The sequence below is a fragment of the Phallusia mammillata genome, chromosome 4 (assembly GCF_965637545.1).
Source record: "Phallusia mammillata chromosome 4, kaPhaMamm4.hap1.1, whole genome shotgun sequence".
Lineage (NCBI taxonomy): Eukaryota > Metazoa > Chordata > Ascidiacea > Phlebobranchia > Ascidiidae > Phallusia > Phallusia mammillata.
This window is the reverse complement of record NC_137255.1, coordinates 23,816,993-23,839,011: the sequence shown is the minus strand read 5'-3', so window position 1 is coordinate 23,839,011 and position 22,019 is coordinate 23,816,993. Positions and strand designations below refer to the sequence as shown.

Here is a 22,019-nt window from a genome sequence, read left to right as displayed (position 1 = left end):
TAAAACTAATTGCAAAACTTTTTGCTGTGGATAAATATTCCAAACTCCCCTTCTAACAATGCATTTGCGTGCCCTAAACGCACGTTTTTAATTAATTTGTTTTGTGTATAAAGTAAAATCAAACATAGGGCGTAAATCTAACAGTGCTCATTGTGTCTTCTGTAATACTCAAAGACATTGTATATCAAGATATATGACGAATTTGAGCGTTGCTTGATACTTTTGCTCCCACACATTTCCGAAATCCGCTTGTCCTTCAGCTCTTTGACGTGTCGTTAACATGGCAACCTAAATTTAACCTTGACGTGGAAACAATGTACTTTCAAGGTCACACAATCTGCTGTTTGCACAGGCCGCCAACATTGTTCCGCCTACGTTACTCCCAAGCAGAAAAACTAAATCGTATCATATTGACGTCAATTTGTCATCGTAACGTACAAAGAACACTATGGCTGATGCTGTCAATGCGAGGGTCGTACACGCGACTATTCAGTCAAGATTACCGTTGTGAATGGTATCTTACGGCAATCGGCTTAGAATTAATGTCTCAAAGTAGGTTTAAACCCTTTGGACGCGATCTTATTTTTACATCCCAGACCGAGCAAAGCTCAACACACCAGTATCGCTACATTTAGCCCGTAAAAGTCGCGCCAAACCAGTCTGGTTTCGGATAGAGAATTATGGACTTTGTAAGCAAGGTGAACAAGTAAAATTAAACAAGATACTTCAAATATTTGACGCAGGAGTTGTGATTTTATATGTTATCTACGTAACAGAGACGCCTAAAGGAAATTTATGTCACAATAATAATGCAAAGAGTGAACTTATACGAAAGGAATGGGGGGAAATACGAAAGGTAAACTCGATATTAAAAAAAAAAATGTTTGTAGATGCTATGAAATTTGAGGAAGTTCTACATAACTACGAACAGTAAGCAAAAATAACAACAACAAGACTTATTGTAAAATTTCCTGCTCTGCCGCCTCAACCAAGCTGTATAAATATGAATTTGAATCGCAAACAAAGCGATTCCTCCTCTTCACGCAAGTCATCGCTGAACTCAAGCAAACAAAATGGAATGAAACCGATCACCTTCAAATCGTAAGTGAACTTCGTTTAAAAAATGGGAGTTTGTAAGTCCTTGTAAAATTTTGAGCTTTTTGTGCAGCAGTTTATACTCGTTAGGATGGCTAAATACGGTGGTGGAATTCAAACTTTTTCTGAGTCGGTTCTATCACAATAGTCATATTTTTAAGCGGGTTCTGTCACAAAAAGTCCATTGACAGTAACCAGTAAAACTGGTCCAGAAATATGCGTTGCGCAGCCTTCCTGGGTTACAGCAGCCTGTTATTTCTGTTTTTATGTTCATGGACGTTTTTTATGACAATCATTTAACCCAACTCACCGACATTCCACCTAATCCATTATTATAGGGTTGTATTGGTTGCTAGTGTTTGTACCAGCAGTTTACAAGTCATCTATAGCTTAAATATGATGAAATATTAATGTAGCCATTAATAGGATGTACCAACAAAATTAGGTGTACACGTTTGACATCTACCAGGTTCGGGAAAAACACCAAAAACAATTTCACTTTTACGGAGTTTATTTCAATGGTGATGATACAATTTTACAAAACAACAAACGAATGTTAAAATCGACGAAAAATATGCGAAAAAACGGCAGTACTGCATTTTAACTTTAACTCCACAATTCGAAGCATATTAATAGGCTGAAGTGAAGAGTTGATAACTGTGATGGTAAATTATTACAAGGGGCGGTTGTTATAGAGCTGGTAACATTTTCGCATATGTGTGCATAAAAAAAACTATGTCACGAAAAAGTGGCTAAGTATTTAGTACAAACTGATAAATATTGCACATAATCGAAAAAAAATCTGTAAGCCAGTCTCAAAGTTAAAAAAATCGCTAAAGAATACCGGCAAAAGAGTCATTTTTAATTTGATTTGAGCACCTGCGAAATTAAAAGCTTGGATTTTAAACCAAGTATCTTGAATACACTGGCTGTGAAGACATATTAAACCAGAACAACATTTGGAAGTAACCGTGCCTCATTAAAGCTATAGAGAACACACAGGTAGCAGGATCACTTTGAGGGTTGGAGAATCGGCTTGACGCATCAGACTAAGTTTCTTCGTGTTGCTGGTCAGTGAAGAATCTCTTGCCGTTCGAATACACTTGACCTTTGTTCCTTAACTTGTCGTTTCCATTTGGCTTGCACCAAGTTGACCCGCTGAAACACTGATTGACCAGCCGAGCGTCCATCCTACCAAAATGATTTCAGGTTATTAGAGAGCAGTGCTTAAGCCTTAAGGCGCGCTTCTGCGAAAGTTGTTTAATTACGTTGGGGATAATAAACACGTAAATTTTATTGCTTGGGTGTCTACTTAATGATGCGACGTTTGTATTTATGTTAAACTAACTTTATGTCAGCGGTACAAAACAAAGCGACTCAGAAAGTGATGGACCAAAACATACAATATTTTCAAAGCATAAATTGCAAATACAGTAAACCTCGGTTAATCCGATCTTCACCTAATTTAGACAAAACTTGAGGTACAAATGATTTGTAATGTGGTAAGGCTTTAACTAACGACATCGGTTAATCCAGATCTTGCCTATTTTAAACAATGTTTTAGTCCAAACGGGTACGGATTTACCAAGGTTTACTGTACAATCAAAGCTACAAAATCGTAGGTTTGGGTAATTTACTAAATAACGGTAAACCCGTTTTTATTGCTAATGTAAAGTATCCCTTTAAACTAGGGATGGGCCGAGCCGAGCCAGAACCCGAGTACTCGGTACCGAGCATCGCTGTCTTTGATGCCGAGCAGTTGCACAAACTGACCCGAGCATTAAATTTGCATATACATGCCCTGCTAACATACGTAACTACCCAACTAGTGTTTTAAAGGGTGTCTATGAACAAAAACGAATGATTTTTCAAATGTATTAGATGGTGGAAAAACGCGTACTTTGTGGGCATGTACAGCTCAGTAAAACACCGCCGGTGACGTAAGAGACATTGTAGAGGTTAAACGTAGAAAGGGGATTTTTGTGACGTCATAATGCACCGAGCATTAAAGTGAGATGCTCGGTGCTCGACCAAACAGAACATTTGCAGTTTTGCCACATCCCTACTTTAAACTAAAAAACACACAATATTAACCTAAAGTATATCCAAATGGTTTACAATAGATTCGTCAAGCACGATGGTAACCACACAGGAAGGTCAAAGACTTTTAAATCTCCTCATAGCTAAAAATAGCAAATATTCTTGGGCACTTTCGTATTGCGACAAAATCAAAAGCTATGTTTAGACTGAATGTGGAAATAAGCAAACACCCTTACTAATGACATGCGATCGGTATCTCTTCCTGTAGTGGATGACATTTCGGTAGCATCGTCTTGCAGTAGCTGCTGCTGGCCTTCCTTGCCACCAAACTTATTTATAATTGGGTCAATGATCATCATAAATCCCATGTATAAGACAAGCAGTCCAAGAACAATTAGGAAAATGTACACAACAACCTGTACAGATACAAAAATCAGCATATGATGCCCTTGACTTGGTTTATTGTTGTTTAAGGTACTATATATATTCTGTATTAGGGTTTTAAATTTTCGGAAAATAAAAATATGCAAATTGGCAAGCATAATAGATTAAGTGAATGGTTGACCAGAGGATGTTACTTCATTAATTTGATAAGGTGGCACCCTAAATGCAGTACCCTATTACAGACAAATCCATTTGATACCATATTAATCATAAATTCAAACCTTGGCTATTTGTTAAGAAAATCGTTCCTATAATTGCATAATCTGCCTAATTGCACATGAAAGCTTAGAAATTGATGATTCGTTTCTACTTAAACACATCTATAGATGTTAAGTTTGGATTGTAAATTTGTAACAAAATCAACAAAAAATAATAATAATAATTGGTATGTAACTGGCAAAACATATCAAACAGCATTTTTTTTCAATTATTGTTTAACACATGTTGACGGGGTTGCAGAAAGTTTACACTGTGCCTGATGAAACTGTTGGTAGATTTTCTGGGTCAGTTGCAAACTTATTGAAAAAGCTGGGGCACAATTAGATTAAGTATATAAACATTTCAAAAGTCGCAAAGCTTTTAATTCAAACTTTTCCTGGATAATTCATACTTCCAAGTTTATTTGTGATCAAGATAAGCAAGGTAAACATACCAGGTGACAAAAAGATTCAGTCGGACTCAGGATGTTTATCTTTGTCAGCCATGTTGGAAAATAAACAGGAAAAGTTTGTTGATATTACACAGGAAATAGTATAACAACAGAACTTGTAAAGTGACTATAGATGAATAAAGTTGCTTTCAAGTTTAGTTTAAATGCATTACTGGACAGGAAATAATGTTTACATGGCAGGGCATCAGTAAACGCATCTTGCGGTTCAGATTTGTGTAAAAAAAGCACATAAACTGGAGGTTTTTATGGAAAACACCAGTACTACACTGTGCTTAGCATTTGGACTCACTTTAAAACAAGAGGAACATAATTTAGAGTGACAGGCATGTGTGTTATCTTTTATCACAACCATGTTAAGTGCTGTTTACAAGGTTTTTCAATTTCAAATAGTACTTGCCAAAAACACATTAGTGTAAGTCTTGTTGTGGCAAATTCAATCTGAATTACAATGTACAAGACTCATGTATCAACACCAAGCCTAATATTATGTTGTACCCAAACTGCCAAAGTTTGTATATATATATATACAGACAAATCCGGCAGATCACATTACCGATTTGTCAACTTCTTTATGTTATCAATTAAACTATGTGTTTAACTAGGCAATTTCTTAACAAGCAGGTATGGTTACAATTTACAGTTTTACTTAAATGATCAAGCTACTATTTATGTCTATATCTACTGTATCGTTTATGAAAAGTTGTACCTGCATGGTTTTGGTGCTTCTGACTTCATACTTGCAGTCACACAGATAACAGTATGGATCAATATCTTCTTCTTTAATAGATGTGCCAATCAGCCTTGGTACAACCACACTTAAACAGTTGCAATCATCATGAAGAGTGTTATTCTTGTATACCTGTTTAAACTTGGAAGATGATTTACGTTGTAACTATTTGTGTGTGATTTTATGTTGTAAATTGTTTGTCACCTCAGCGCTATATCTTATGAATTTCATCTTGTAATACACTGGCCTAAACCTTGAGTATAGCCTAAAATATAAACTATATATTTCATTGAAATTGGAGGTCTTTAAAACTCAAAATCTTAGTGCAGTTCACTATGTTGTAATCCTTAACTTTGCAATGTTGAATTTAGACTTGCAATATTCACCATTATTACATTTTTGGCATTTACATTGGGCAAAAATGATCACAACAATATGATGTCAAAATTTGTTGTAAACAGCAATTTGCCAGTGTGCAGAACATGGCAGTTTCCGACGAGATCTTGTGCGTGCAGGACCAACATGTCCGGCGTGCGCGCGTGCACGACCCGTAAGTTCGCGTGCAAGGCCAATTTCAGCAGGCACAAAACAAGTAAAATAAGTCAAGGCAGTACAATTAAATGCCTTTCGTGCGAAATTTCCGCGTGCAACCCTCCTAAAAATGGCGTTTTTTTCAAAATAATCGTGCGTGCAGCTGCCACACTCTGCAGACTGGGCAATTTGTAACACAATAAAATAATTTGCAAAAGTCAATCATTTAATATTGTAATTAACAAATTATTTAAACAGAATGTAGATCAAGCATAACATTTTACCCTTGCTGATACGTTGTGGTATGACGAACATGTGCATTTGCATCTTAAGTCTTCATATTGTACTGCTTGAGTAGACAATATAACAGCAAACAGGGTTAAAACAGAAAGATACACAATCTTAATGTCCATTATAAAACCTTAATAATAATAAAAAACATTTATGCAAATAACCTTTACAGTGCAAAAACTTTACACTAATCACAATTCACAACAAGGTTACCAACGTTACAGACATTTCTGCACTATCTTTGCAGCATTCTGTCAACTTTCCAATGAGCTTTTATTCCTGAACTAATAGTGTTCCGTTGAGACAGATGTTAAAGGCAAACATTACACAAATTGTGGTTTAATAAACTCTAGTTACTGAAAAATCTCGCATTGTAAACATTTGTTTTTTACGCTCATCGGACATTTTCACTAATCGTTGTCGATAAACAAAATCAAGTGACAAACAATTTTTCCGGGTCGCTAGTGTGGAGATTTCCTTTTTATCAAAAAATTGCTTTAAGCCTATCAGTTAAATAATTTTACTAATAGGGTATAGTACTTAAATATTTACAATGACCATATTTAAGTAATATTTGTGTTGCGTCATTAACAAACAACATGTCATGATAGGAACAGCAAACTTTATATTGTAATATTAATGTCATAAAATTATATTTAAAAGAAAAATACTACGTTGAAATTCGCTTTGCAGCACTTTACCTAGTAATAAATTAAGGTTGGCATAAACAACTTACAATTGTGACCGCGTTACTATAACAACGCGTTGTTGCTGGATGAGACGTAGTGCCCGCTGTTCGGTTCCAGAGAAGGTTTTGTGCGTTTTGAAAAGTATTGCCAAAGAGCAAAACGAATGTACTGAAGCACTAATTGTTTACAAAACCTGCTTCTGAGTAAGTTAACTTTAGATGTTCTGTTTAACTGCACGCAGAAGAAATTCGGAAACTGATGTAAAATGCATTTTCTTTTTTCAGTGTTGCGAAAAAGATAAGGATGGGTAAGAGAGTGGAAAAAGCTCTTCGAGGGGGAGCGCCAACATCTGCTTCATCAAGGGCTGGTGATGATTGCTGTAAGTTGATTTAATGAGCAGGACTTTTTAGTTAATGGGCAGGAGTGAGTTTAGTTTTGTTCATACCACAAGAGAATTTCTTAACAGTATAGTCATCTTTTTGGTTCTTTTTCTCATAAATTTTCAATATTTATGATCTATCATATTCTATGTTGTTTTAGCCACACCAGAGCCGTACACATGTACTGGAAACTTTTCTGACGACTTCACTGAATTATGGCAAAGAGCTGGATTGGACAAAGTATTTATTCCAGTTGTGCGACCAAGAGGCAAACGACCTGGAACTCCCACTGTAGATGATGCTAAAACCACTGCTGGTATGTTCCTTTCCTAGTTTTACTTCAAACATGTGTATATAAATATATACACAACTTATTTCATACATGTATATGCATTACACTATTTTAGATGCCAACTTTGCTTTGTTGTAACAAACTGTGGAGTTTGTTTACCAGTTATCATCTGTCCTGTAGCTGTATGAGTAGATTAAAAACACAACATATATTTAAAACAAAGTTGAACAGTGACAAAAAAACAAAAATCTATTTGTTATGACTTTGTGTAAACAGAGGAAGAACACAGTGAACCAGCGGAGGAGGAACCTCTACCAACAAGCTATACTCTGGTTGACAACTTATTTATCAAGCGACCAAGCATTCAGGTGCATTCATTCAAAAATCAACTGGTAGCTAAAAACTCACTGTGAAATTGCAATACATTTCTGCACTATAATTGTCGGTGACAATGTACAATGTAGCTATATCAGTCACTTAGCAATGTCACAACTGTAAAATTTCTTCTTGAGGTTTTTGCTGTAATGAATACAATGTTTTGTGAATATTGAAAGTTTTTGTCACACTTGATTTGTACTTTCATGATGCAGGTTGAATTTGATGTGGAAGAAACAAAACAGCTGCAAATCAACCATGCAAAGGAAATATTTATTCGAAGTTGGAGACTTGAAGAGAAAGTTGTCAATGTTTTAAAGCAGTGTGGTCTAGACCGGTTGCAGTGTATTAAGTAAGCAAATTGCTGTGACTATCTGCCAGTTGTGTGCTTATCTTTTCAATTTTATTTTATTTTAAAGCAATAATTGCATATCTCGCTAGCAAATTCCCTTTTTTGCAAACTTTTAATAACATTACCTACATACTAATCTTAATTTTTTTTAACCATCACTTTAAAGCTGTTTGGCCTATTAAACCTACTTATTGTATATGCACTACACATACAAGCAGATTGGGCTTACACTTTTGTGTACCATTTACTTTATATTTTAGCCTTTGGAATGTGGGACTTACAGAACATGCTCTTAAGTCACTCGCTGGCTTCCTACCAAACCTTACCAATCTGAAGACTTTGGTTCTTGATGGAAATCCACTCCCTGAAACGGAACCATACCACTACCTCATTGCAGAGGACTGCACGTAAGCGATTGTTAATTTTTTTACGCAACATTACTAAACAGAAACATAGCTGATTTAGTTTTTAGGGCCACATAAACTGATTCCACCAATGTCTTACCCCCAGTTGTGTTTATCCAAGTGCCAACCTCACTTCTTGTGAGTCCCAGTCAAATAACGCCAGGAATGATTTTGTACTCGCAGCGTGACTAGCTCTAATTCACCAATTGAATGCTCCACTATTATTTGCTCCATAATGCTTCAACGCTGCGCAGCTATTTCCGGCTTGGTGATTTTTACTAATTTACCTGAATTTAAGTGCTATTATATCCTACCTCAGTAAATGGTTTTGTACAGGACTGCCCAAAGTTTTGCATGTGAGCCAAGGTCTTTAATCATGCTTTCAAAGCTCTTCAAGGGATCCTTAGCTTTCAATACCACAGCATCACTAAGCTATAATATATGTGCTTTTTCGCCAAAATGAAGTTTTTTTTATACTAGGATATTTTCCAAATCTGACCCTTTTTAAAGATTTAGTAGAGTTTACAAATTTGGTAATATGACTCTCTGTTGAAAAATTTTTGTAGGCTACAGCATCTTTCTCTGAGAAACAACAAAATCACAGACATTGGTGCAAAGCAGATCTCCCAATGCCTTGGACAGAATGGTTCACAAAACCGGTGCCTTACCACTCTCAATCTCAGCTATAATCACATCGCTGATGAAGGAGCTAAGCACCTGGCTCAGGTTTGTGTATAATTTTATTTTATTTTTATTTTTTATATTTTAACTATTTTAGGAAGAATATACATGACATGTCCAACTGTTAAGAATATGTCACTAGACCTGGACAAAATATGTAACTGCTTAAAAATGTTGCCAGATTTTACAGAAGGAACACTTTTATTGCAGACATCTGTCTATAATATACAGTTTTGTTTTTAGTCTATTCAAAATCAGTAGTGTGATCAGTCTACGATGAGCTGTAAGATTTTTTTTTCAGATTGAGCTGTAGATATAAGTCTGGTGCAATATAACCCAAAAGAATATAATCCAAAAGAAAAAAAATTTGACATGTCCAACTTAAATAGTAGAACAAGCATATTGACAACCACTGTTTTTATTTTCTTGCCAGGGTTTAAGAATGAACAGAGTTCTTCTTTCTTTATCCCTGGCATCCAACCACATCAGTGATCCTGGATGTACAGCTTTATGTGGTGTCCTGCAGAGGTTTCCTCTCACCCATGAAGAGGTCGTGCAGAGGAGGAAACTCATGTCACAACAGGGATATTTTGGACGTGGAAGTTCGGTAAGACACTATAACACAGCAAATGGTTAAGCCAGTGGTTCCCAAACTTTTTAATTTTTGACCGAGATATTTAGTCACAAGTTTTTAAATTGCCGCATGCTGCTAAATTTTAAAAGTACTTACAATTACATGGTCACAACCGATTTTCACATTTTTTTTTGTCATATGGTTCCACAAGTTAGAATAGCTCCATGACCTTAAACGTTTAGTCCACTATTTCGGAATTACAGGGCTAGGGTTTGGTTTCCAGCCTTTAAAGTTACAAGAGCTTTTGTTTGATTTGTAAAAAATGAATAATCTCCAGAACTGCAAACCAAAATAAGTATGTCTTATACACCAATATCAAATATCCACAATGCTTCAGGTATGACATGATTTTTTTTCACGAATAAAGAGGTGTTTTGGATAGGAGACCTCGCAGGGGTTAAGCAAGGTGACCGTTAGGTTTAAACACACTCGATTTTTATGGGAATTACCAACCTTCTTGTTGTCGTTAAGTCATAAAATCCTTGTGTAATAATGGCTGCTTTTATTGAGTTTCGTTTTGCCTTCTTAATGGTTAGGATGCATTGCCATTTAATGATACTCAGTGGAGTAGGTGCTAGAAGTGTTTTTCGTAAACTAACCATTTGTCTGGTAAAAAAGCAATTTTAGCCTTTGCAGTGATAATGATTTTGCCTGTGGCAACAACCAGGTTACAAAAATCATTGGCAAATGTTGGACCTTATGTAAATTAACACACTGCTTCCTCGACTTACAGGTCTAGTGTGGGCTGTTTTTGTTATTTCCGACCGGATAAGCAAACAAAAATGCTTTAAGCTTAAAAGATCAAAGCAATTATTTGACGTTTAGTATTGCTTTTTGAATATGCAGCCATCTCTAAATTGTAAGTGTAAGGTACAGGATAATTTGCTTTAATGTGTTGAAGTTTGAAACATGTGGAAACATTATCGCCGTTTGTTTTTTACCACATGGTCACTTCGTAAAACCTTTCACAAGGCGGTCGGATAATGTCAGTTAAACGACGTAGGAATAATCGAGGAAGCAATTTGGCTCAAAGTTATAAGTGGGCCCGAAATCGGAACCAGAACCTTGTCTGAAACCGAATGATCAAGTCTACAACCTGCCCGTTTCTAAAAATATTTTTTGAAATAAAACCCGTATTAGGCCCAAAAGTTTGTGAAATTGCGGCAGAAATAATGCCGAGTGTGCAGCAGGGCCCGAATCAAACCCGTTTTATTGAAATTTTGCCCTGAAACTAGCCCGAAATGCCCAAACCGACTTACAACTCAGCACGGTATTGTGTAAACCAGGGGTCGGCAACCTTATTTGCACTGCGGACCGGTTTTTAACCTGAAATTTGATAACGGATCGACCTTCAAAGAAATTCAAGTATTCAGTAATAAAAACGTTTAAATTAGTTTATCATCCCCGGATGCACAAGGAAAATGTTTTGAAGCATATAACCTGGAAATTATACGGCCCGGTAACGAACTCCTCGCGGACCGGCACTGGGACGCGGCCCGGCGGTTGCCGACCACTGGTGTAAACCAGTGCCCAGCTATTCATGCAAGTCAAACCTTCAAAAACTTTAGGCACCAGGCTCGAGGCGGGGTGACTCAAAGGACCGGCCGGGAAGTAACAGGAGTGGATCTCAAATGGCTGCTCGGGCCAGCCGTGGATCTTCCAAAAAGAAGGACGGTAAGAAGGGCGAAGTAGCAGATAAAACAGCAAAGAAAGACGAACGTGGCAAAAAAGGAGGTTAGAGAGAGTGGCAGTGGTAGACGCAATCAGTGGGTTTAATTTAACCTGTTAGGTGTGAGGCTTTGGAGTAGCTCATCAATAAACTATTAGCGTGCGGTTGAATTCGAAATTGTTTGATGTGACGTAGGAGTAGCAGCGTAGAATCGCAATTTTAACGACTTTGAACGGATGTTCTGTTCTCATTCTTTATTTTAACTCTTAATAGATTTTAGAAAATAAATTAGTGTTTTTTAATACTAATCGCCCTCACCTTAGAAATTGTGTCAAGTTATATTTACCGTACAACAGTGGTTCTCAACATGTGGTACGCCGGAGCTTTACAGATGGTACGCAAGTATCTTTCTGTTAAACTCATTTTCAGTAAGATCTAAAACTGTAAATCAACTGACCCAACTGATCAGCCCTGGTTTGGGGCGAAACTCGTGTTTTGGACAATATTTTCATTTTACTATCAACTTTCTTGGTTTCACTAGTATGCTAGCTGGGTAAAAATATAGGCCTATCCCTTGGTCTACCCTTTCAAACGGTATTAGGATGGTACGCACCATAAAAAGTCGCTAGGTGGTACGCGACCAGTTTAAGATTAAAAAACACTGACCTAATGCATTGAAATAACCTCTTAAGTGTTGAGAACCTTTGGGTAAGAGTGTAGAATTGTATAGAATCTATCATGTAATTTTTCTTTCCGATGTATTTGTAATTTCATAAGCATCTTAGCAGTAGTTTGCAGTCTATAGATTAAACTGTAGTATAGTTGCAGTTAAAAAACTGGCAAAATAACTATTTTTCTGTTTGTCGTTTTTTAGTTGTGTAGAATCTTGTTTAGAAATACGCAGTATTCTGATTTTGTTACAATGCAACGATCAGTTGCTAAAAACGTTGTAAAAGGTATTGCTAGATGCATTTTTTATCGGCTCTTTATATTAAAAATCTTAAATCAGCACTAAACTTCAAAAGTGTTGTAAGAAACGACTAAAAAAAAGTTCACAAAAATATTAAACTTACTAAACTAAATCATAATTAAAATTTACCCGAGTTTCGAAACATAACTGTATTTTTTGGAACTGTTTTAGAGATTTTTTAGATTGTAGTGTTAGTGTTTTTTACTTCATGTAGTTTTTTTGCTAACTAACATGCTTTTTGCTTTGTTTTGCTTTTCGATCGCGATCGCCATCTGCAAAGAACTCAACAAAATCGCTTCCAAGCGTAAGTCGCTGTTTGTTTTTGTTGTGTTTGTATCTAGTTGCTTTTTAGTGCGCTTTCATGTTGCAATGTTTTATCGGTGTGTGCAGAAATTTTGATTTTACGACGATACATGCGAATCCGGCTAATCGCATAATCCATTTAATTGCCTGTGGATCAAAGATCTCAACAATGCCTTTTGTTAAATCTTTTTCTGTTAATTGCATAAAATGGCTTGACAATATGGTTTTGCGATTACCCAAATTTGTATGTACACGTATTTCTAATGCTAATTAATTAAAAAACGTGCTTTTAAGTATATTTTAATTAACCATGAAGACCTGATGATAGTTAATCATCAATTTATTTACATTTTGGTTATTTTAACAAAAAGTCCAATTTGGACTGGCCATTAGATACAACACAGTTTGGACATAACTGCCAAAAAATAACATTTTAACATATATTTTGTCGAAATTAACTAAATGACACAACAGTTTTGGACACCAGCGGTTAAAGTTACTTAACCGTACTACCGTACCAACGTTTTAAATACTTGACCATGGCACCTCAAAACACTTTAGCATGGCTCTTCAAAAAATCAAAATCTATTTAAAGTGTCGGTCACCAGCGAAGCACCAAAGGGGGGCAAAGGCAAGAAGTCTGGGGGTGCAAAGGAGGGCGGGAAACGTCTCGCAACTCAAAACAACGCAACTGAGGTAGATGCTTCAGACCTTCCAGAGTTCGTCCACCCACTTCTCGACCCCAACACTGAACACACGGAAGGGAAAGTGTTTGTTCCTGGCTGCATGACTCTTGTCAATCTAAACCTGTCAAGTAACTTGATTTTTTTCTACTATGCAAACTAAGGTTTATGTTGCTCTAAATAAGGAAACGGGTTTCCAAAGAAGCAGAATCAGTCGATAAAACTATATTTAGAGTTATACTTAAAAAAGACAGTATCCTTCCTGTTAGAGTTAGAGGGTCATGAGATACCGCTCAATCAATCGATTCCAAGGTTTATGTTAAACGTTGATGAAAAGAAAAATGACAGATAATTTTTGTGATATCGAAATCGAATTGCGAACGTGACCACAGACGCTGCTATCATTATCATCTGTACAAATCGATTTGTGAAACGTTTGCATTGCAAAATATTTACTGCACAAACTCTATATTCCAAAATATGAAACAAAAACGCTAACATTTTGGTGGCAAATGCACAATTTAAAACCATTTGTGAAAAAACCTTCAATTAATGGTTTTTGCTGCCTATACAATTTCTTTTACCGCTTTGTCTGCAAAATTGTAAAACACACTTGTCACAAGGGAAACAGCTTACAGAATAATAGTCCATACTGAGCAACGCCATTTTTGGTGCTGATTAAAAGGCTCAGTTACGACAAAAATATATTTAAAACACCTTGTTTTTCAATTGTCATATTATTGCTTCTCCGGGTATCGAGTATTATCATTAGATGTTTGACCTAATCAGTTGTAGTATAAAGGCCTAACCGACGTTAAGTGTGTTTATTTGTGTTGAAGGGAATAGAATCGGAGCTGTTGGAATGAAATCAATGCTGACAGCCATCCAATACCAAGTTACAAGACGCCGCATGTTGCTAGACAGTCCTGTAGCACCTGGCCTGTTAAAGGTCTTTCTCCAGGTAAATTTTCTGCATTTTTTCTGGATTCCACGACGGGTTGTTGCTGCGATTGGTGATTAGAAATCCACTAAATTGAGAAACACAGCTACATAAGCATCACTTCACTTAAGTGCATTCCTTCAATCTGGAACACAACTTTGCCACTTGCTTCCCCAAACTTTCCAAGGGTCGAGTCCTTAGTCTACATGTAGACATAAAAAAACTAATACAGTCAAACTTCGATACTATGCCACCCTTTGGGACCGAGAGAAAGTGGCATAATAGCGAGGGTTGTTTGTAAACATAGCCTTGTGACATGACAATGTACTGTAATGCCACGTTGTGTTGTACTACTCTAATTTATTACAGTACAGTATAATTTATTACAAAAATACGGATAGATCGTGCCTAGAACAAACAAGATCTGTTAGTTTTGCCGTGACACAAGCACAGAACGGCGTACAAACCATCGGACACCAAGGTTTATGGAACCTTGAATTGTATCCAGTATTCCTCTATGAAAGGTAAATTAAGTTGTAATTATTTGTAGAAAAATCTGGTTCCAGACGAGCACCCCATCTACGTAGCGATACAAGATACCATGTTAACTCGCGATCCAACTTACAAACCTGAGGAAAAATCACCAGAAGAAGACGCCCAATCTGTTGTGGGATGAACCAAATTTACCTGAACCAACTTACCAGTAGATTCAGAGCCTGTCGATTTTTCCAATGCTACCTTTACGCATTTGCGTATATAAGGGTGATCTTTTCATTATTTTCACTGTGCTTAAGCAGCTTTTTATGTGCGACGCGTTAAGCTGTAAAATAAATATTTCGCGCTTTTTGGAGGCCACTTTTGAAAAACTTCGATCATTACAAAGGTCCCACAAGACGTTTGTTTAAGTCAGTATCAAACGCGGTTATTTTAAAAACTAAAAATCTGTCGTCGTCTAACATGTACCACATATGATACACAATTCTCTAAATAACTTTTCGACAATTCAAAAAAATGAAATTATAATCTCTAGCCTACTTTGTAGCGTATATAGGGAGATAAATACGAAATCCACCTAAAAACTTTACAATAGGGTTGCCATATTTTATGATACACAATCGCTGACAAAATTTATCTCGGTTGCGTTAACCCAGTTGTTCTCAACTTTTTCGTTATTTTTGTCTAAACGGTCCCTATTTCGCGTGCTCGCGGTCCGTAAGCCTGAATGTGTATTTCAGAAAAACGAAAGTTGATTGCAGAATTTTAGCTAGTTTTGCAAAATTGCGCATAACAATGATTCAAATCTGACATCACAGACAAGACAAAAACATTACAATTGTGCGCGAACAATTGCATTTTTGTTAGTTTTCATGCAATAAAGCCTATTGTTTAGCAATGGAGACGGTTTACTAGAAACCTCGTTGGTACATTAACCTATCTTTTTTTTCTTAAATTCCTGACTTTTAAGTACATTTTAACATTTCTCCCTGACGCAGATTTGAACACTAAATTCACTGACATGTCAGGGAAAATCCTGACGTATGGCAACCCTACTTTACAATCAACTTTTTTTGTACAAATGTAGTAAAAGGGCTGATTGAATACGTTTTATATCCATTTCTAGAATACAACGATTGTCTGTGCATTATTGCATTTCAATGAGACAATGCGATGACAAAGGATTATCGCATAATAATGCCCCGCAATGCTTATTGCATTAGTGTTGGCTGAGGCATGGCACAATTGGTGGTAAGACGGTCCACTGCTTGGCCAGGTAAATTAATTACGCCTACTTTTACGCGGAATAACAACAGAAGCATTTAACTGCCTGAAACAGTCGCCCTGCCTACTAGCTTAAGCAAGAACTAAGGAGCAAAAACGTAAGAATACACTTGAAGTGAATGATTGCTAGTATACACTGAAGTGAATGAATGCCAGCAAAATGTCGCTAGATTCAAGTCGTGAGGCAGTTTATAAACGGGCGTCTGCATTGCGAGAAAGGTGGAACACTTTGGCTGAAAAAGATGAAAGTAAGCCTTCTGACACGGAATTACGTTTGGCTGGAATACCTGCAAGAGAAAAAGAGATGATAGAAACAAAGAACCAATGCCTAAGGTACGTTGCCAAATTTTGTCGTTTGCAACAATTTTCACATGGGTTTTGTCTGTGGCCTACTTCTAACTCGATGCTTGGCACAAAATGATTTACTTTAGGCTTCGTCAATTAGGGTAGGAGATCTTTATGGCAAATAATAGCTTAAATATGCCTTATTAAGTTGTAACGTGCGTTCAGATCTACGTTTTAGTAACTTAGGCTTGGAAATATGGTTTACCGCAACTGCTAAACCAAGCAAACCGCAAGATTTAGTTTTTGGAATGCTTAACTGTTCACAGTACAGTGCTACTGCTAATTCAAATTTAAAGTAGATTCATGAGTTAAGAAGCTTGTCGGTTTATCTGAAAACAGATGACAGTAAATTGTGTGACTAAAAAGCACATCCATACACTAACAACATTTATTATAGCAGCTACATTTATTGTATGTTACAGGATTGACGAAGACCTGAAGATACTTCAGTCTCAAGCAAACGCCATTCAAGAACAAATCGGTAAGCAACTAGTTTCTGGCACTTGTACACATATATAATGAAACAAAAGAAAAACATTGATTGATACCGGAAAACATAAACCGTCTTAAATTGCACCAAATCGGCCTTTGGCAGAACAATTGAAACTACGCGTTCGTAAAAAAGGTTGTACCGTTGCAGTTTCAATTTGAGCGCTTTTTCTTGAACTTTTTGGTCTTTGAACGCAACAGTTGATACTTTCCAAATGTGTTGCGCTCCCAAAAGAAGTAAGGAACGAAAAAAGCACGAAAAAATCTAGAAGTCGAATTGTGTGCGCTCAAAAAGTTTACTTCTTCAACAACTGACCAACGAGAGGTATCGTTACCAAACAAAGGCTCTCGTCGCGTTGCCAGTCCGTTGTTAAAATCAATCAGAAAATGACAAGAATCAATTGGCACATATCTCGTTTTCTCCTCCAAGTTTTGATCATTAAAGTTGGTTCTTACTGCTGTTGTACCCTCAGCCCCCGGGGCAGCAAAGTACTGGGGTAACTGGCCCCTAAATTCCGATTCAATAAACTGGAGCTTAAAGTTTTCTGGAAGGAAAAAGCTTGATGGAAAGCGGTGCCATTCTTTGCCTATACATACATTAATAGTCCTTCCAGTAGAATCTATTTTACTTGCAAGTTGGTGCATTTTAGGGTACAAGTCCATGGAACCGTGATAACCCTGGAAGACAGCAAATGAACGTGACAAGGACAGAAGTGCAAATATTACAAGTGTTGCAACTGTCATCCACTGTTCAGTCAAGTACTTGCGAAGCCCAATCACACAGTAGAGTTTCTGTACTGTAGCAATGCAGAGGGCAGCAGCTAAGCATATGAGAGGATATACAGGAAAGAGGAACCTTTCCTCTTTGTGTGGTCTTGTGAAGAAAATGCCAAACCAAATTAGAAGTGTTGATAAAGTGAACACAAGTAGTAATGTAGGAGGCTGATAGCCCTTAAATTTTGATTTAATGATCATTTCTGATATTGGAATAACTATGAATGAAAGTAGTGCTAAGATAAAGACAATGTTAAAGTTTAGGAAGCCATTTATCATGTAGTATGAGAATGGTTCAACTCCGTAAATATCTGGTCCATGCGTGGAAAAGACATTGTACAGGAGAATGTTTATGGAAGCAAAAACTGTCTTTGCATAGTAGTAGCTGTCAATTATAACACATGGCAATTGCATAGTGATCAAAGCAATTGCACACCACTTGAAAAAGAAGAAATATTTTTGTCTCCTGATTACAATATCAACAGCCAAAGGAATACCGAGAGCAACTGAAAATGGCCATGCAAGTATAGCACCAGCAGCAACTGCAAGTAAAGCATGATTTAGGTTTCCTTTCATCCAAGAACCAAAAAACAAGAGTGTCATATACATACAAAAAGAACTGGGCAAAAATGCTGTTGCCGAAATAAACATACCGCTTCCAAACAGCAAAAAGCCTAGAACTAACCTTGCGACATTGTTACCAAATCGCAAAGAGACACCTTCAAAGAACTGGACCTCACACAAAGTGCAAGTTAATCCCAAAATCATCCTGATAAAGTAAAAAGTTAGAAGTTTGTTGTTAAGAAATCCCATGTGAATCCATGTCAGCATATAGTGCAGGTAAATGTATCCCCATGATCGAATTGCATAAGTTGGAGAATATTCCCATGTTTGAAATCCTTCACCAGTAATAAGATGGTGCAGAGGCTCCCAGTAGTTGTACGTCTCATCACAGTCTGTGATATTATTTAGCAAGGCAGAACAAAGATTGGCTGACATTAAAAGCCTGAAAGCTGTATTTGATTCTGGCAGCCATACTTCCGATGTTTTTGAGCTCGATTTTTCACTTTCATCATCAGAACTGACAGTTTCATCAGTTTCTTTCTGGGGAGCAGTCTTCAGATAAATTCCTTTTCGATGCTTCATTTTGCCCAAGACAAATTGGACAGTCAATGGCTACATTTGTTAGTTAAGTCTAGACATTGGGTTAAAATAAAATCAGTTTTAGTTTTGGTGAAGATACATTTAACCAGATACAGAACAAAAGGCAACAAAAATTGTTTTAATGCAACTTAAATATGTCTGTGACTCTATGCAGTTATGCAGGAGCCTAAAATAGGAATTTTAAAACTTAAAACTTTTTTCATTTCTAGTTCAGGCTGAAAACATTATTTATGTAAGTTCCAGTTCAAGTTTACGGAGTAAGCATATAAAATGTTCTACAAGCAAAAGCAACGTTGCATGCAAGCACAAACTTTTAACTTCAAGATACACTGCCAGGTGGACGTGCTTTTGGGGGTTACGTAAAGTTGTTTACAACTTTTACTTGTACCACAGACGACAAACATTTCGTTTTGTTGGCAAATAGCAAAAGCGTTTATACTTGCGGAAGCTAATACTGTAAACACATGATTTTAGTCTTATAATGACTGCTTCTGGAGGGGCTCCTCTAAAATACGCAATCTACGCAATCTACGCAATCTACGCAAATCTAAAAATGTTGACGGTTAGGGCTTTTAGGGTCTGGGTGAGGGTTTATAATAAAATTAACACTATAATTTAGTTTTAGATGTCCAGTTTGGGCTTAATATTCTCATATGTGTTGAGAGTGGTACTAAACACTGTATGGTACCCATGTTAACACTTGTAGAGAAAATTAGACCTGAAACGCATCTGAAATTAAATTATAAAGTTAATTGTATCACAAACCGTCACCCTGACCCTAATAGCACTAACCGTCAACATCTTAGTTAGTTTTTGTTAGTAGATTGCGTATAGCTTGCGTAGATTGCGTAGATTGCGTAGATTGCGTATTTTAGAGTGGCCCCTTCTGGAGTCTGGACAGTCAATTCAGATTGGCGAAAAAACAAAAAATATTGCAATTTGTTTCCGCTAAGTGGTGTTAGTAAGCAACTTTATACCATTCGTGTTGAGTTTGGTTCGCATGAAATCCTTTCAGAAGTGCATCGTTGTTAAACAACCATACGTAAAGACTATGATACAACTAACAACATTTTGCAATTGCCAGGTAAATTGGTTGTCGTGTTCAGATATCCACTTAAAAAAAACGTTTTCTAATTTTAATATGTAAGGAAAAAGACATGATTTGTCCTAGATTATTCCTTGTTTCAAAACTGTTGTGAGCTAAGCCGTCGCTATGCGAGCTTTAATTTGATCGTGTGGTTAAAACTGTGGGATAGTGAAAATTTCACTTACTCACAAAAATGATTACGCCCATATCAATTCGTTACAATACTACCGCAGGTGTCCGCACTAACACACCTGCCCGAACCGGCAATGCACACCGTCTCAAGTCGGTCGAGCGAAAAGCCTCCGTGACGAAAAAGGTGACGTCATCGGCACGTGACGAGCTCGAACAAAGGCTGCGTATGCAGGTAAACTTTTGTTTTTCTCTGTCCGCGGTTGAACCCCGAACACGTGCCACAAAAGGCCCAAGGGAAGTAAGAAGGTTTGTGTCTGGCCCAAAATCGGTCAAAACCTGTCGTGAGGCGAAAGCAGTTCGTTGCGCCGGCTTTCTGGTTCGAGAGGTGTCATAGGGTGAAGGACAAAAGGAGGATTTTGTAACCGACACCTCAGTTCCACTGTTGACCGGCCAACCATAGCGTTGTTTTGCGGTAAGTTAATGACTGGTTATTCGAGGGAAGCGTGGCAAAGTTTGCTACCAGTAGAAGCAGTCATAGTACAGAAACGGCATCAATCAGTTTTATTCCCTTACAAAAAATCCGTTAATATTGATTATAATTCGCGTTGTGATTGGTGAGACCGTTGGTAGAGAAGTTCTTTTAAAATTTGCCTTTGCATTAGTCATGACCGACACGCAATACATAGGTAAAGGCAGTATTACAGTAGTCTACGGAACACGTTTGCAATTGCTTTTTAAAGCGTTTAGCGTGCTAAACATACGTTGCAGTCACAACAACTGTTGCGATTCAGTTCAGTCGCGCTTCTACTGAACAGCGTCTTGTGCCTGTGTTAAAAGCGTCTTTAATGTGTACTGGCACGCAAAACTAATGCTCAAAAATCAGATAAACCCAGCACAGAACCGAAATTGGAGTAGCCCGCAATTAATAGAGTTGTCGTTCTAACTCAAACGTTACTACTAAATTATTGACCTATTTATTAATGTTATATATTTTTGTCGAAACCATTGGATGATAAGATGACCACGTTATATGTTTTGTCTGACATTTGTTTAAAAACCCAAACGCTCAGCTCACATAATACATGGTTTCATGACAAACACTATACAATCAATTGATTAAAAAGCTTTAACTGAATGTCAAATCAAATGATTGTTGGAGGCTCATAAGGCAAATGTGATGAACGATTGTTGATCAAATCAACCATCCCAACAGAACTGTGAATATTGGAACAAGCATCTGTCAGCACGTTGTTTTAAATGCGCTTTAATTTGATTTTCGATCCATCATCATTTGTTTCGTCGCAATATAAACAATGACGAAATTTGCTGATTAATTAAGGGCTAAGACGAAAACAGCATACGCATTGTAAGGAAACTGTTGTGTAATTTGTTAGTTTTTCACCAGACTGGAATATTTTTGACGAAACGTTGCTTTTACGTCATATTGTAGAGCCATACGTGAAATACACTGTTGTTTGTTGTCATTAAACGCGACACACCTAAATTAATTGTAAACATTCGGAAATGTAGTTTGGGGTAATTGACGCCTGTTTCAGCTAAATCGAAACTTAAAAAAATCTAAAACTCCGGCCAAAGGTAAAAACAGTAATAAAAATTCAACTGACGAAAAAGCGTCGTTTGGTATCCCCATAAATGGGCAAAAAAGGACTATATAACATTTCTGAAAGATAATTGGTCATTGAGTCAGGGGTCGTGAGATAACCGGCGGAAGCAAAACGACGTGATATTGAAGGTAATGGCGTTTAAAGCAGGTGGATAAATCCCTTTTGTGATCTCTCTTAGCGGGAATTCTCTTGTCCATTCTCCACGGGGACACACGGTGGGCGCCAATTACGAATCAGACGCAACGGTCTGTGTGGAATGCGGTCGGTATTTTCTGTGTTTTCGTGCAACATGATATCACCACAGAGAAAAAGAGTAGATTACCTGAAATTGCGTCATGACAAGAACCCGATAAAGCGAAAAACTGTCTTTCGAAACATCGAACCTTTTTTCTATGAGGTCAAATTATACGGGAAAAGGCAAGACATGAAAATGCCAAGCAATTTAGTAGGAATA

General features: G+C 37.1%; 4 protein-coding genes across 8 annotated transcripts in view; 2 read left to right on the top strand and 2 right to left on the bottom strand.

The window, feature by feature from the left end:
- Nucleotides 1-1,588: 1,588 nt before the first annotated feature.
- Nucleotides 1,589-5,955, bottom strand: LOC145224824 (proton-transporting V-type ATPase complex assembly regulator TMEM9-like). Its single transcript, XM_080091411.1, has 4 exons — nt 5,792-5,955; nt 4,956-5,108; nt 3,372-3,551; nt 1,589-2,286 (listed from the first exon to the last, which is right to left on the bottom strand). The coding sequence occupies exons 1-4, from the start codon at nt 5,918-5,920 to the stop codon at nt 2,167-2,169; spliced, it is 582 nt and encodes a 193-aa protein (XP_079947537.1). The 5' UTR covers nt 5,921-5,955; the 3' UTR covers nt 1,589-2,166.
- A 558-nt stretch (nt 5,956-6,513) lies between these two features.
- LOC145224576 (leucine-rich repeat-containing protein 71-like) lies at nt 6,514-15,020 on the top strand. 2 transcript variants are annotated; one of them, XM_080091112.1, is made up of 13 exons: nt 6,514-6,690; nt 6,772-6,866; nt 7,028-7,183; nt 7,436-7,527; nt 7,750-7,886; nt 8,147-8,293; nt 8,857-9,016; nt 9,405-9,578; nt 11,174-11,339; nt 12,525-12,548; nt 13,143-13,361; nt 14,070-14,191; nt 14,721-15,020. In XM_080091112.1, exons 2-13 carry the CDS (start codon nt 6,791-6,793, stop codon nt 14,844-14,846), a joined length of 1,599 nt encoding a protein of 532 aa, XP_079947238.1. In that variant the 5' UTR covers nt 6,514-6,690; nt 6,772-6,790; the 3' UTR covers nt 14,847-15,020. The 2 variants fall into 2 exon arrangements, with proteins under 2 accessions (XP_079947238.1, XP_079947239.1); XM_080091113.1 differs by having other exon boundaries at nt 6,515-6,690; nt 11,174-11,279.
- A 966-nt stretch (nt 15,021-15,986) lies between these two features.
- LOC145224574 (uncharacterized) overlaps nt 15,987-22,019 on the top strand; it is a 43,670-nt gene continuing 37,637 nt past the window's right edge. The window contains exons 1-3 of one of the 4 annotated variants that reach the window (XM_080091105.1): nt 15,987-16,282; nt 16,717-16,775; nt 20,042-20,172. In XM_080091105.1, the coding sequence (XP_079947231.1) occupies nt 16,095-16,282; nt 16,717-16,775; nt 20,042-20,172 (378 nt within the window). In that variant the 5' untranslated portion in view covers nt 15,987-16,094. The remainder of the gene's footprint in view (nt 16,283-16,716; nt 16,776-20,041; nt 20,173-22,019) is intronic. The other 3 variants (XM_080091107.1, XM_080091106.1, XM_080091104.1) reach the window with 3 other exon arrangements.
- Nucleotides 16,669-18,778, bottom strand: LOC145224575 (alpha-1,2-mannosyltransferase ALG9-like). The gene has a single exon (XM_080091111.1). It carries the CDS (start codon nt 18,701-18,703, stop codon nt 16,937-16,939), a length of 1,767 nt encoding a protein of 588 aa, XP_079947237.1. The 5' UTR covers nt 18,704-18,778; the 3' UTR covers nt 16,669-16,936.